Source organism: Astyanax mexicanus, chromosome 13 (genome assembly GCF_023375975.1).
Source record: "Astyanax mexicanus isolate ESR-SI-001 chromosome 13, AstMex3_surface, whole genome shotgun sequence".
In the NCBI taxonomy this organism is placed as follows: domain Eukaryota; kingdom Metazoa; phylum Chordata; class Actinopteri; order Characiformes; family Acestrorhamphidae; genus Astyanax; species Astyanax mexicanus.
In genome coordinates, this window is record NC_064420.1 from 34,955,536 (window position 1) to 34,971,606 (window position 16,071).

The 16,071-nt window shown below is 36.9% G+C and overlaps 1 protein-coding gene across 2 annotated transcripts in view; it reads right to left on the bottom strand.

The window, feature by feature from the left end:
- Positions 1-16,071, bottom strand: part of lamb2 (laminin, beta 2 (laminin S)) — a 52,206-nt gene that overhangs the window by 16,554 nt on the left and 19,581 nt on the right. For both annotated transcript variants that reach the window (XM_007249859.4, XM_022677418.2), the window contains exons 3-12: positions 14,879-15,048; positions 13,587-13,722; positions 9,831-9,904; positions 9,428-9,616; positions 8,806-8,869; positions 3,974-4,176; positions 3,102-3,222; positions 2,817-3,005; positions 1,477-1,656; positions 1,200-1,312 (exon numbers count right to left, since the gene is read on the bottom strand). In XM_007249859.4, coding sequence (XP_007249921.3) covers positions 1,200-1,312; positions 1,477-1,656; positions 2,817-3,005; positions 3,102-3,222; positions 3,974-4,176; positions 8,806-8,869; positions 9,428-9,616; positions 9,831-9,904; positions 13,587-13,722; positions 14,879-15,048 — 1,439 coding nt within the window. The remainder of the gene's footprint in view (positions 1-1,199; positions 1,313-1,476; positions 1,657-2,816; positions 3,006-3,101; positions 3,223-3,973; positions 4,177-8,805; positions 8,870-9,427; positions 9,617-9,830; positions 9,905-13,586; positions 13,723-14,878; positions 15,049-16,071) is intronic.

Genomic DNA, 16,071 nt, shown 5'->3' on the forward strand with positions numbered 1-16,071 from the left:
AACAACCTTCAATGCATGTAGTGTTAACTAGAATCACACCTACAGCTACAAAAATATTTGAAATCAGCTGGGACACTAGTCAAACTGAATTTATCTATACTAATAAACTGATATGACACCAGAGTAAGGTGAAAGGCATGCGCTGGTTGTCTAATTTCAGGATGTGGCTCCTTCCCTGCTGTCCATTTTAAGTCTCATGTAAACCGATACCAGCCGGGGGGCCTTGTATCATTGAGCTAAATGTAGAAGACAACCCACTGTGCTGCTCAGAACTGTGGATATTATTATACACATACAGCTTTGGAAAAAAATAAGAGACCACTTCAGTTTCTGAATCAGTTTCTGTGATTTTGCTATTAATAGGTATATGTTTGCGTAAAATGAACATTGTTGTTTTATTCAATAAACTACAGACAACATTTCTCCCACATTCCAAAAAAAATATTGTAATTTAGAGCATTTATTTGCAGAAAATAAGAAATGGCTGAAATAATAAATAAGATGCAGAGCTTTCAGACCCCAAATAATGCAAAGAAAACAAGTTTATATCCATAAAGTTCAGAAAGTTTGGATATTTTGATTATATACAGCTCTGAAAAAAAATAAGAGACCACTTCAGTTTCCGAATCAGTTTCTCTGAGTAAAATTATCATTGTTGTTTTATTCCATAAACTACGGACAACATTTCTCCCAAATTACAAATAAAAAAATATTGTCATTTAGAGCATTTATATACACAAAATGAGAAATGGCTTACATAACAAAAAAGATGCAGAGCTTTCAGACCTCAAATAATGCAAAGAAAACAAGTTCATATTCATAAAGTTTTAAGATTTCAAAAATCAATATTTGGTGGAATAACCCTGGTTTTAATCGCAGTTTTCATGAAACTTGGCCTGTTCTCCTCCACCAGTTCAGCTTGGTTTGTTGGCTGTAATCATCCGTCTTCCTCTTGATTATATTCCAGAGGTTTTCAATTTGGTAAAACTTAAAATAATTTTTAAGTGGTCTCTTTTTTTTCTTTTCCAGAGCTGTATTTTAATAACATTTATGATACTCATTAGATGTATCTATGATCCAGGGCAGCTCAGCCCTGCTCAAAAACTCTTAGTACATTGTCTGATGTCTGTTTAATGTAGAGAAGGGTCATTACAGAGGTGTGGATTTAAAAATGTGAATGCAAAGCCTGCTACACTTACCAGGCACTGGTTGCAGCTGCGGCCTGTGACCAGACGCTTGCAGAAGCAGTCCCCCTTCACAGGGTCACACTGAGAACTGCCTGACAGTGTTCCTCTGGGGTCACACTTACATGCTAATGGGATGCAAAGTAGAAGAGATGATTGTCTGACTGGTGTAAAGAAATAATTTATTCATGATAACATTTTATCAGATAAATAAAAAACTAATAAAAAAAATCATAAATGTATAAAACATTTCACACATTTCCACAACTCAAAGTCATTTGCTGATACTCACGCTGACAGCCAAGAGGGTCATCAGGACTCAGCCCAAAGAAACCAGGCTTGCATTTGTCACAGCGACTGCCTTCCACATTCTGCTTACAGCGGCACTGTCCCGCAATCATACCAAGAGAGGGGTCGTCATGCCCGTCACACATCCCGCCGTTCACAGAGCCGTCTGGGTCACAGTCACAAGCTGGAAAAACAAAAAGCTTTATGAAAACTAGGACCACATATAAAAGTGGTTCAAATATGATTAAATGACACCAAATTAATTACACCACATGTTTTGGGCAGTATGGCCAAAAATGCATATCGCGGTATTTTTTTTCAAGATTCTGAAGGTTCACGGTATATCACAGTATTTTTATCATTATTTTTTTTATTATATATATATATTTGCATGACTGAACTTTTATATAGGTTTGTGAGTTACTGTACCGTTAACTTTCATTAATACTTTTTTTTAACTAATGATCAGTAGATGTAAACAAAGCAGTAGTTCTCTAGAATTTGAATATTAACAAATGCTCACACATGACACTTATTTATCAGCATTGATATTCATAGTAAAAATGTTAGCAAATCATTAGCTCATCAGAATTTGAACAATAATAAATCGCTAGTAAATACGAATTTTAGGCAAATGTTTATCAATTGCAGTTCATGTTGCAAATGCGTTCATTAGTATTTACCAATGTGATAGCAACTTTTTAGTTTCTTAAAATGTGAAGAATAACAGTTATTAATCATTAGTTAATGGTATATTAATGAAAGGGTTACCCATATAATATAAAACAGTAAGGCTTTAAATTAAGGCTTTGATTACTATTGAGTTTACTTTGTCCCAAAAAATAACAAAATATATGAAGAAATCAGACTTCATTATCAGAAAAATAGCTAAAGAATGTAAACAATAGATCTTAAAAATAGATACTCATTTAACACAACTTCCCTTACACAATTAAATATTTTAATAAATAGTTCCATAAACACTATAAACAAACCTAAAATACTTAATGTTTAAGTATTCAAAGAGATATTTTTAAAAATTTCTATTGCACAAGTTAGATACAAGTTTAATATTAATTTACTATATGTTATTACTGAATCCATTATAGACATTACAGTATTTAAATCAGCTTCAATTCCCTTCTTTCTCCAGTTAACAAATACATTCAAATCATCCTTCAAACTACAGTATTAATATATTTAAAAGGGTGTTAGTTACGGCTCTATTTTACTTGGATAAAAACACTCATACAAGTTCAAGTATACTGAATAAACCGATATACCGCCCAGCACTAGCACTAACACCACATGTAAATTAACTGTAAAGTTATGAGTTGTTCTCACCTATGCAGACCCGAGGGTCTCTGATATCTTTGGACGGGTCCTGATAATAGAAGGGTTTGCAGGTCTCACAGTTGCGTCCCATGGTGTTGTGAAGACAATTGTCACAAACACCTCCGCTAACGTTCCCAGTGGACAGATACACCGCCATGTCAAAGTGACACTTACTGGAGTGAGCGTTGCAGTTGCACTCTGGGAGAAAGGTATCAGAAAACAGTTCATTTTGTCCTATTGTTTGATAGAGAAAACATAAATGAAGATAGAATATAAAAAATAAATTGTAGGTACTTTTGCAGGCGTTGGTGTTGCGGCCCTCAGCTGGTTTCCAGGGGTGTTCATTATGGAAATCATCACACTGCTCACAGTTCAGCCCTTTTGTATTGTGCTTGCACACGCACCTCCCGTGCACCTTGCATTACATGAGTAATAGCAGAATTACAATGTGAATTTTGTACCACTTTAAAATGAGGCTCCTTTAAAAAGTGTTTATAAACAGTTTAAAAAAAATAATTTATCAATGGTTATTAATTGGGTTATAAACCATTCATAAGCAGTTACAAGACATAAATAGGAAGGGCTATAGTGGCCTGTTAAGTACCAAATAGATTCCACATTTTTTAAATAATGTTAATCTTCAGATTTTACTAGATGCTTATGTTACTTTGTCTTTTCCATTAGGCATCATTAACATTTCTGTAAATAACTTTATTCATTTAACTATAATAACATATTAAACAGCTAAACTAACTTTCTATATTTTATTAGACATGTAAAAAAGTTATTTCCACTGTTGTTCTTTCTATGTATGTGTTGTAAAAGCAAATTAATGTTTTTAAATTATTTCTAACCATTAAAAAAACTTATTAATAAACTTTTTAGAAACACTTTAAAAAGCAGCCTTAATTTAAAGGGGTACTGTGAATTTTATCAGTGCACGTGTAAGTCATATAAATACAATTATAAGCACAATTCTAAATACTTTGATACTTACTTAAGATATTAAAATAAGTCTAAAGCCCTTAATAAAAACACATCCCAAAAGTAATACACAATATTTCCCAAACATACAGATATGAAACTGATGAATCCATTCTAATCTCATTTATTCTATTTTTCTTGGTGAAAGTTCCTTATACAGTAAATGTAGATGAACAGCTTACCATGCCCTCGATGTCATCTCTGATCCCCTGGATGGGTGCACACTCAGAGGCATGACCATAGCAGAAGCAGTTGCCCCTGACAACCAGCTCATACATAGCATAGTAGTACTTCTCCTTGATCTCTAGCCGTGAGTCCAGCAGGTTATCACCCAGGGTGTGGAGACTGGTGAAGTTTACACGCAAGTTGGTGATTTTTAATTGATCTTCAAAGGAGACAAAGAAAAAGTTGAATAGTTGTTAGAGTGTGAACATGATTTATTTCATATGAGTTGGTGTGTAATTACATTAGTTAAGTTTATTTACCATCCAGAACCGAAGCTCAACAAAGGAACTTTTGGCTTAATGTTTGTTTGACAAGCTAAGATATGTATTCTGTTCTGTATAATAGAAACCAATTCTGTATAATTGGTATAATTTGTGTGATTTTCCAAAAAAGGATAATCACTATTTAATCAGCATAAGCTGTATTGCTTCCTATATGTCCTGTTGTGTATTTCTGTTGTAAACTGCATGTAGCAAATGGCCATTAAAGAGCGTTGTCAGTTGCGTATTAAATTCATAATAGTAGTTGACCAATAATCATTGCAGCCCTGCTTTCCTTCTCAGGCAAAGCCATGAGTTGTTATGTAAAGAAGCTATTTTTGGCTTTTTTCCCATTAATCCCATTAATATGTGATCTGCAACCAGATTTCTTACATCAACAAAACCTTGCAAATGGTTATTTACTCAAACATGCATCCCTTCAAATCCAAATACAACCTAAAATATTTTTTTATTTATTGTATTTAGGTGACATCCATATTTGGAGTGGCTTAAAATGAAAGAGGCTTGGCTCAAGTTTGCTTGTGTAGGATGTTCAGATGTCAGCAAGATAAGAAAGACTCAATGTTCACTCTAGGACATTTTCACATCTATAGTTAGTCTGTTTCCTGTGATCTAAACACAGACAAAAATTCAAGCACACCAAGCAACGTAATAAAAAACATTTTCTTCACATATTGAACAGACCAAGAGAAATGAAGTAAAATACAGGAGAAAGTACTCGCCATTGGTAAGTAAAAGGAATATGATCGTTGACTTAAGTTTGGCACCATGTGCAATACATAAATATATGAATATATACAGTATTGTGTACATGTTTTAGGCACCTGTGGGAATTTCAGTAAAGAATAAGTGTCTTATCTGTGAAGTAAGTGTTTATTAGCTCAGTAAAACGCTAGCAATACAATAAATACAAACAGCAATTTTACAAAAAGAAGTGCTTTTTCCTTAAAACATCTCCTATAATCTCTCCTCATCTGAGATTCATAGAGTTATTTCTAGTTCTCATCATATCAACAACTGGTTTGGTAAATTGGTAAATTTGGTAAATCAGGTGAGCTGCTAATGGAACCGAACATACAGTATACAAATGCTGGCTGAGGAGCATCCAGGAACTACACTTTGTTCTTCAGCTTGGCTCACAGGATATAACATACTTAGTTAAAAATGAGAATTCCTTGTTAACTTTTGCTGTATGTATGTCTATTTGCATCTGTTTAAATCAAATGTGTTTTTTTTGGGTAAAAACACTCATATTGTTGAGATACATTAATTAGTGTAATTTGCTTTGGTGCCTAAACCTTTTTTTTCACAGAACTGTATATAGACTTTAGGTAGAACAGAAAGGTCTGTGCCTGGGTCAGGTAAAAACAGACACTGTATTAGCTGGCTAATACCATTCCTATGGTAAAACATGGTGGTGCTTCTCAGTGGTAAGGAAAGGGAGTCTGGTAACAACTGAGGAACGGAAGAACGAAAAAGCATAAAAACTCTGACTTGGGCAACAATTACTCCTTTTAACACCACAATAGACCTGAAACATATACCCCTAAAAAGCACTACACTGTTTATGGGGGAAAAAAGGCTCTAAATGCGTATTAATTGCCCAATTAAGGCCCATTACACTTAAACCACACTAAACTAATCTGTGGAGTGACGTTAACATGATGTTCACAGATGGCTGCCATCCAATCTGTTGAAACTTGAGAGGACATAAGTTACTCTTATGTTAAATAGCAGAACAGCACATCTCAGAAGAAGAACACACATTCCAACAGACCTCTGAAAGAATCTATCCCAGAAAACATCTTGAAGCTCTGTAAATCCTCTTCTCACCCCTATTAACCTCTGACTGCTGACCTTTGCTAACCCTGGAGGCTAATGCTGGAAGTCCTGTGCAGTAGAGCATGAGAGCCCACAGTAGCGACGAGGGACCACACAATCCATCATCGTTAATAACAGATGTAGGGATGATGATATTGGAAAGAGCCTCGCAAGCAATGTGTGTGTGTGTTTGTGTGTGAATTGCGCAAGAGAGGGTGCCGAGGGAGATAAAGAAGTGTCAAAAGTTGAACTGCTGCTACCGTGCACAGCCTGTTGTATCGAGTCACAGTCCAGCTGTTGAGGGCTAAAGCATGCGAGATGCATCACTGTCTACACTCCCACTCCCTTTAAATATATGAACATATGCAGTGCTGAGGGAGTATTTCATACACCAAGCTGAAAAGCTTAAGCTGTTAATCATCAACCAGTTACTCCTACATTCTACATCCCTATTCTTGTAGAAGGTAATGGAGAAGAATTCCTAAAAACAGCTGATGTTGAGGCCTCTTCTAAACCTATTATGAACCAACATGCCTATGTGAGGCCTTTGAATGAGGAGCCTAACTGGGTTTCAGAACGTGTTGTCCATGGGTTTCAAGTTGGCACCCATATTTCAATAAAGAGCCCCATTTGGGTCAGTGATGAGGGGTTAAACATGGACCCCATCTGGGTTGTATACTGCACATACTGTGCCTAGATGGGTCCCAAGTGAGATGAACTGGGTGGGCTGTAACGATGGGGTCCATTTGCAAGGCTCAGCTGGGTTCCAGTAACAAAACAAGTATGGACGCAATCAGAGCCATGCCCACCTGAAACCCTCTTAGCCCATGGTTCATCCATATGAGTCCCACATCTATTCTTGCTGGAAAATAGTGCATTAATCCAATGTGTAGAAAGGTCAATAAGGCGGCAAGGAATCTTGGAATTGAAAGCATCCTTTATGCAGATAAGACAGAGTACCTAGTAATTCTTGTTATGAGCTAAGAATGAGTTATGAAACTCAGAGCTCAGTAGCTCATTCACCCATAGTAAAAACGAAAAGTCTCTCTCTCTGACTGAACATAACCTGGAATCGGATTCATCCGCGCTAAAAGGAGATTGCATCACACCCGCCAAGTTTAAAATGATTCTTCCACATGCTTGTGCAACTACCCATTCTCACCAGAGAGGGCCCTAAATCACAAAACGTCTGCACATCAGCTTTAAAAACCTTTGGGATGAGTTTTGGATTTTTGGGAAGAGGTGGGTAATCATCTAACAGCCTGACCTCACTAATACTCACTAACACTCCAACATCTTGAAGAATACCTTCCCTGGACAGTAAAGACAATTACTCCTTTAGAAGGAACAATGAATAATAAGGTGTCCAATTTCTTTTAAACATATAGTGTGTATAAATTGCTCCAAGATGAGAAAAAAATATCCTGATATATGATGACAGAAAAATTAGAAAGAAAGATACAGGCAGAACTGTGACTGAGAGAAGAACACAGCAACAAAAGCTTGGTTTAGTCAGTGCTCCTGGCTGGGTCAGCAGAGCGTATCGTTCTGTTCACACTACGGATTCCTGATCTCTGGACCTTGACCGATGAAAACAAGACTCCCCCTCCTTTCTCAATCCAGTTACAGTGTGTCAGAGCCTCTCTCCCAGCCAGTGAGGCCACCCCTTCCTGACCCAACTCATTTGCAGGGCTGTTTGATTTCATATTTCAAACCAGTAAAAATATTTTCACATGTTGGAGAGAATTCTAACTTAACAACAGTCAGCCTTATTTACATCAAAGTGCTTTTCTTAAAATGAAGAGACTTTTTACATGACATTACATTACATTACATTTGGCAGACGCTTTTGTCCAAAGCGACTTACAATAATAATGTACATAGAGTAACAGAATTTTAAGGTAAAAAACCATTATAGACAGGGCCTAAAGAAGGTCAAAGGGAAATAATGGGATAGAGAAATAAAGGAGGGGAAGAAAACTTGTTTAGGCCACTGCTTATGTACCCTTTCATTAAGAAAATGATATACTATTATAAATGACTATCACAGAAAATAAGGAAAAAAAAACATATTTCTAAAATCAGATTACTCATGTTATCTCTCTATTCTCCTCATTTTTTTGTATCAGGCACAGTCTAAACATCACGTTGGTTGTTTGTATAATCAGCAGCGGTGTGCTTTTGTCTGAGCCAGACAACACTTATACCATGGAAATCATATCATGGAAAAGCTTGAACATGCTGTTCCTGGGAAAACAGTTCAGTCATGCCAGTCAAATGAAAATGGGACAGATTCAGAGGGACCTCAACAGCTGCTTTTCCCATTAGCATCCATCTATTTTCTTGCTCTCCCCCTCCATGCAGTGAACCACAGAATTGGACAGCGATGAAGCAGAGCTGGTGCAGACAGGGGCCATGAATGGATGTGCACTCATGACTGAACTATAGCAGCAATCATTTGGAAGAGATAAATTAGATAGCAAAGCCAGCATTGTTTAAAAGTAAAGACAGAAATCTCCCCCTAGTTTGAAGCATTGTGACTGATGTAAATCTGGAAAGCAGAACCTATTGAATCTAATGAAGAAATGTACATTATGTACAGTATGATTCAAACACAAATATAAGCTAGCAGAATGAAGTATGCACTTATTGAAGTAGGCATTTATTGGCACTGAATAGCAACTCACTTTGAATACGTGGGCTGTATGGGTCTTCAATGCGGATAGCAGGGTCCAGAACTCTAAATATAACCTGAGAAGAAGAAGAATGCACAGGGTTCATACAAAAAAAAAAATACATTTCCATTTTTATGATCATACGATTTTTAAAATATTGCAGACATGGACAGTAAAAGCAAAAATCAACAAAAAATATAATCAAAATTGATTATAGTAGACCCAAAATGAATCTGACACACAATCTTTAATAATAAAATGTGTGTCCAGAGCTCCATTGTGTGAAGATAAATTACTGAATTAACTATTTAACATATTTCTAAATAGCTCAAAATATATTTTCTCCACTAATAAACAAAAACACAAAGATTTGTAGACCAAATTTTCATGACTTTTCATAAACTTTCTGGGTATCTTTATTTTTCCAAAACTTATCCAGGCCTGAAAATTGCTATTTTCAAAAGATTCCATGACTTTTCCAAGTTTTCCATGATCGTACGAACCCTGCATGCAGCAAGTGAGTTTATTTAGATAAGAATGACGGGAGCTAAAAGATGGGAAGATTTCATTAAAGTTCTAACTAAGTTTGTGTGTGAAGCAGAGATAAATTCATGAGCCGATCTGTTTGACTGACCTCTCCCTCTGTGGACGGCTCAATGTCGGAATAACGTGACTCACAGATGACATCATCAACCTTGCGGAGGGGACCCGGAGAAATCCCAGGGAAGACCGAGGCACAGTCGTAGGCGAAGTAGCGGTACACTTGCCAGGTGCGTCCAAAATCCGCTGAACGCTCAATTAACAAGGCTGCAGGACGGAATGTCTGAACAGTAAGAAAACACAAAAGTGTTAATCCATTACTTTATAGAGCGAAATTAAATGAACAAAATATTTTTTTTGTTTTATTTTCAGCAGCACATCAGTGATTTTTTACTGTATTGGTAAAGTTAACTCGTGATTGTGAAAGTCATTATACTGTATAGTGTAAAACACTACAAAATGTACATGTGTGTACATTATTATGAATTTAAACATACCTTAAAAGTCATGATGAGGTGAGTGAAGTGAAACTCTGCTTCAAGGTCCAACTGAATGTAAACGTCCGACTTTCCTGAGAAGAAAAGTACACACTTTTAATTTGTCTTCAATTCTGAACAGCTTAACAATGCTATCCATCAAGACCAGTGACTCTATATAACTTGTACACTGTGGTTTCATTCCCTTTTGTTCCATAGAATTGAGTTTGAGGCAGAGACTGACACGCCTACTTATTGTGTAGACACGCCCCCTTCTCAGAGACAAAGTGTCTCAGACTGCCTTCAATGAGTTTACAGTATAGTCCAATCAACCAGTTAGCTGGCTGGCTAACCACTAATTTGATCACACTGGCCATTTTGCACTAACATTAACATAAAAAAACTGCAAAGAACTTCTAATATCATACTGCAACCAGCTAGCAGAAGTGGTTGATCTGTGGTGGCTTCAATCTTTAGAGAAGTTATGTTATGTCCATTTTTTGCTCCAGTCATACAGATCAAGTCTGAGCTAAACTATCAAACAAATTGTTACTGAGAAATAGTTTACACCTGAGCTGCAATAAAGCTCATAACTTCACATAACCCATTCAGTAGTAACTTACTGTAAAACATATATTTTTATTCACTTCAAATATTTCCCTAAATACTTTATTTATTATGTTGTTTTGTTTCAATTCGTTTTGCAAGTAGAAGCTTTGAGTTTTTCCCTGCACTATAAAAAGCAACATTTTTTAAAGAGGTGAAAGATACATTATAATCATAGCTGATATAGCTCTTACAAGAACAAAAAACGTTTTAAGACTTAATCCTGTGAGGCAACATCATAACACAATAAGCATTCTGTATGAAGTATTGTAATAACAATGTGCTGCTGCCATATAAAGGATTCTGTATAATTTACATCTCTATTTTTACAGCAGTACTTTGATAACTAATGACATTGCAGAGAGTAAGAGGCCAAACAAGGGCTGCTGTACTGAGCTACCTGCAGCACTCTCTTGTAACCATATTCCTTGTAGTAGAAGAATGTGTGTACTGTCTGAACTGCACTTAACCTGCCTCTTACAACCAGCAGCTAAACAGGAAGAAAAGTGAAAGAAAGGAAAGGAGAGGTGGGGTCTATCCAGGCCTGAAAACAATGAGGTAGATTGAGAGAGAGAGAGAGAGAGAGAGAGAGAGAGGGCCTGGGTGTACTTGAAAGAGGGATCTGACTCAAAGAATCTGTTTGTCTTATTTTCTTTTAAACCCAGTGCTGTGTTACAATGTAGCGAACACAGGGCCACATCTTACATTTAGTCTGTTCTTCTTCCCCTCTGAAGCCCACTTAGTCCATTCATTATTAACTTAAGAAAAATTATAAATAAAAATTATAATTTTAAATTAAAGACCATATCTTTTACAGGGACTTCCATGTTTTCAACAAGACAATGCAAAACCACATGCTGCAGAGGTACGGCTGCAGAAGAAGAGAGTGTGGATATTGGTCTGGATTGCCTGCAGTCCTTACCTTTCCTTAACAGAAAATGTGTGGAGGATGTTGAAACAAAAAAATGCGATAATGACCCATATTGTTGTACACCACAGGAAAAACGGGACAAAATTAACACCTGATACACTTCATCGATTGGTATTCAAAGTAATGGCAACCTTACAAAGAAGTAAATGCTTTACCGTCCTTACTTTTTTAAAATGTAACAGGGCTGCAATAGAGAATTCATATATATTAACAAATAATATATGGGTTCATACAGTCTGCAACACTTTTTATTTGCAACCTTTTCTTATTTAGATTTGTACTTCATAAGACTTAACCAGTATTTTACTGACCGATACAATTGTCTGATGCCTGTAATTAGTCAATTATAAAGAAAACAAGCTGATTAAATGCCGTCGTTACTTTAATTGCTGTTAACAGGGTTCATACACTTTTTATTCAATACATTTCCATGATTTTTCATGACTTTTCCTTGCCTTCAAGGCAAATTTTTATGACCATACCTTTTTTAAAACATTAGTGCAGACATGAACAATAAAACCAAAAATCAACTAAAACTATAATCAATTATCGATTTTCTCCATCGATAAACTGAAACACAAAGATTTGTAGACCAAATTTCCATTACTTTTCCCTGTGTTCAGTTGCTGATAATGATACATCAACTGACCATTACTACTGATTAATCTATTAGACCTTAATACTGAACACAAAGTCCTAACCTATGGCACAATGTTTGACCAGAGGAAAGGCTCATTAAAAACCCGTTTCCAGTGCACAGGAAGCTGAACATCTATTAAAAGACTGCCCTTTTGTTCAAGACTGCCCTTGTGAAGCACCTGTTTCTGTTTCTGCCCACAAGCAAGTGGCACTGGTTGTTCAGGAGACAAACTGACCAAGCTAATTAGCGTCTACCACCTTCAAACATCCTCCTACAGTTCGTCACCTCTGGGGGCCAACAGGAGTGTCCTCTCACTGGAACGAGTGCACAAGTGAGCCACTGTTCACTACATGACATACTCACTGCAAAAAGCACTGACGCCATGGCGACCAGGATCAAAAATAGCTCCCGTTTCCTGTAAACTCCCAACTTTCCATGATATTCACAGCTTCCAGCACCACAACACAGCTGATTAGGACACAAGACCTTTCAGTTCTATACACATGTCTAAAACTGGACTTTAGACTGTCTGTCTAAAAAAGTGAACTTGTCTGTCTAATTTCTTTGTGACACAAAGCTCTGTAATGAAAGACTTACTTGTGCTATTGATAAGACCTTACTTGACTTTAATACATTAAGTTTTAACCGTTTAGATGTGCACAATCAATGCAGCAAAGGGACACAAGCTATACAAGGTAGTTGTCATGCTTACATGCAAACACAAGATTAACAGTACTATATCTCTAGTCTTGTGTAATTTAATAAAAATGAGGAGGTTGCATGTTGACTTGTATATGACCAGTAGAATTACAGTTTATTTTTTCTTCAGTTCCTGTACTGACAGCTGTGTTGGTTTCTATCCCCTAGTTGTAAGCTCATTTTAATAACATAGCATATATCTATAAAATAAAACAGACGTTTAAGTGTCTCTCTAGCTCTGAGAATTCTCAGATTCTGTTAAATCTGTTGGGATCTAAAGGGTTAACAAAGCAAGCTAAACTGATTCATTAAAAAAATGTTCTCATTCTTTAATTCTTGCCTCTCTTTGTTGGTCTCTTTCAGTCTGTAGTGTTTGGTTCCTTTCCAGCTCTCTGTTGCTGTGCCAACAGAAGGCCTACTCTGTAATTATCTCCATCAACAGTACATCTGGGGAGTGTGTGCTGGAGCGACGGTCCTGGACATGGAGATTTAGCTTTTAAAATCGTGCAGATCGATTCTCAACAGGTTCTTAATCCTTCTTTTCGCTCCTATGCTTTTCCTTCTCTTGTTTATTTAAACTAAGGCCTGTAAACTAACTGGCCTGTCAGATCCAATGCAACTGTGAGCACTTCTCGTGGTATTAATAGACTGCTTTGAACATTGGAGGTCTAATAATATAGCTGAAGTGTTTTCAGTATGGTCGCCTGCCAGGCAGCTGGGTTCAGAAAGTTTAGTAGGCTTGGCAATCCCACTGGAAGCTGGTAGTATTCCTCACAGCCTTCCTAATAGGCTTGGACAAGTACATTAAATCACATTGCCACTTCTTCCTTTTAGGAAACATATGTATTCTTTCAAAACATCAGCACTGTTGTAGAGTTAAACTAACTGCAGAAGTCCTCACCATTCTCAGACTGCCACCAGCACTTCTTGCGGTCCGGTCTGAAGGTGGTGATTACATTCTCGATGCGGTGACTGATGATGTTGTACTGAGGATCGTACGGTCGGCGTGAATCACACTGGAAACATTTCTTCTCCTCCTACAACAGGTAAAACACTTACAGTCAAACGTCAAGTGATTCCACCTGGTTCCAATATGAGAAGGATCTTACAGCCACCCACTAAGGCTACGTTCACACACCTCTTTTCTTTTTGTTTTATGGCTTTATTCATAAAATGGTTCTTACACAATTTTAAAATTTAATTTAAGGACTTAAATAAATATAATTTAACACCCAAAAATGTAGTCATAATGTCTTTGGTAGAAAATCCTTTATTTAATCAGAAAAATAAAACTTAACGTTTCCCATTTGTTATCAATTTATTTTTTTTAATTGACTAACCTTCTCTCCCTAGTAACGTAGCTAACTTGCCGGTAGCGTTGGTATGTTATCCAGCTCGCTGTTAATGTTAGTATAGCTAGCTCGCCTCTAATGTCAGCTAGCTCTCTGCTAACCTTATATTAGTTCTTTTCCCGGTAACATAGCTAACTTGCCACTAATGTCAGTATGCTAGCTAGCTCGCCTCTAATGTCAGCTAGCTCTCTGCTAACCTTATGTTAGTTCTTTTCCCGGTAACATAGCTAAATTGCCACTAATGTTAGTATGGTAGCTAGCTCGCTGCTAATGCTAGTATGTTAGCTAGCTCACCTCAATGTCAGCTAGCTCTCTGCTAACCTTAGTTCTCTCACCGGTAATGTACCTAACTTGCCACTAATGTTAGTATGTTAGCTAGCTTGCTGCTAATGTTAGTATGTTAGCTAGCTTGCTGCTAATGTTAGTATGTTAGCTAGCTTGCCTCTAATGTCAGCTAGCTCTCTGCTAACCTTAGATCTCTTCCAGGTAACGTAGCTAACTCGCCACTAATGTTAATGGGTTAGCTAGCTTGCCGCTTATGTAAGGATGTTTTTAAATATTTTAAGACTTTTTAAGGACCCGTGAGAACCCTGCATTGTGTTAGAAACAAAGCTTGTTTGTGACATGAGCCATCTAATATTGTTTAAACTTTATCTCGACACTGCAAACCTCACTCACTGCTGTTGTTCATTTTTCCTCTTCTCCTTGACATAAAAGTCGTATTACTTCTGGATGTTTAGAATTACATGTATTGGATTTCTATACCAAAAACCCAAATTGAATATGTCAGATTCAATATGTTTTTTGATGATTACACTGCCACACAAATTATATATCTTACCTGTAGGTGACTGACAATGCAGTAGGGCTCTCTCCTGGTGAGACCACAGGTAGATGAGGCTTTCAGGTTCTTCTCTCGACCAACCAGGAGGTCACCAGTAGCTGGGTAGCAACTTCCATGGGTGCAGCCATGGGCTTGGTCAGGCTCCTTAATAGCTGCGTTTGCCAGGGCTAGAGGATCAAGAAAAATAAAAGTGGGTGTTGAAAAACTAAGCAATTAAGTTTGTTCAGTAAAAGCCATGTCAGATTACCCAAATATAGACACAGCATAGGTCAGGGGTGTCAAACTCATTTTGGCCGAGGGCCACATTGGCATATTGGCTGTCCTCCGAGGGCCAGATGTAACTTATAAATATAAGAAAATGTAACCAAATGTAATATATGTAAATGAATGTAATTACTCCTTAATGTTAAATAACTCTCAATATATTATTTATTCAATCAAATATTACAGTTGCATGGAAAAAATGTTTGCTTGTTGCTCTATTAACATAAATCCTGTTATGAAATCCAAAAACTCCATCAATCAAGAACGAAACTATACAAGTGAATAGAAATGACATAAAATACAAGTTATATTAACTTTGATCAAAACGTTTGATACTGAAAAGAGGCTTAATAAATATAAAATCAAAAATTGTGAGCTGTGACAGATTTAGCATTTCCTCATCCAACCACTAGTGGGAGCTGCAGCAGCACAAGCCCACAGTCTTTACTGAGTCAGAGCTACAGCCCAGCCACGGGCTACAGGATTTTAAGTTCTTCTGTGTATGAAATAAAATAACCCCACTAACCGGATAATACAGCTCTCTACAGTTCATATTTCAGCCCAAGCAGCTAACAGCAGCAGTTTAGAGCAGCCATCCCGGAGTCACTGCTCGGATTACATTATAAACAGGTCAGTTAGCGCGCTGCTAACCTCAGGATGTTTATAACTACGGAGTTTAGAACACACCACGGCTGCAAGGTTAGACTGTTGAAGGCTACTGGAGACTATTAAAGGCTATTGGAGGTTATTGAAAGGGTTATTGCGGGCAGAAATCAGTAAAGGCTGGTTAGATAAGTGATTCACCTCCTCGTCCTTTGCTGAGGTGAAACTGCGACTAGCGATGTCACAGTGATGTTTATTAACCTCATTAAAACAGATTTTATCAGCTATTGTCTTATAAATATTTACACATAATTTATATCTCT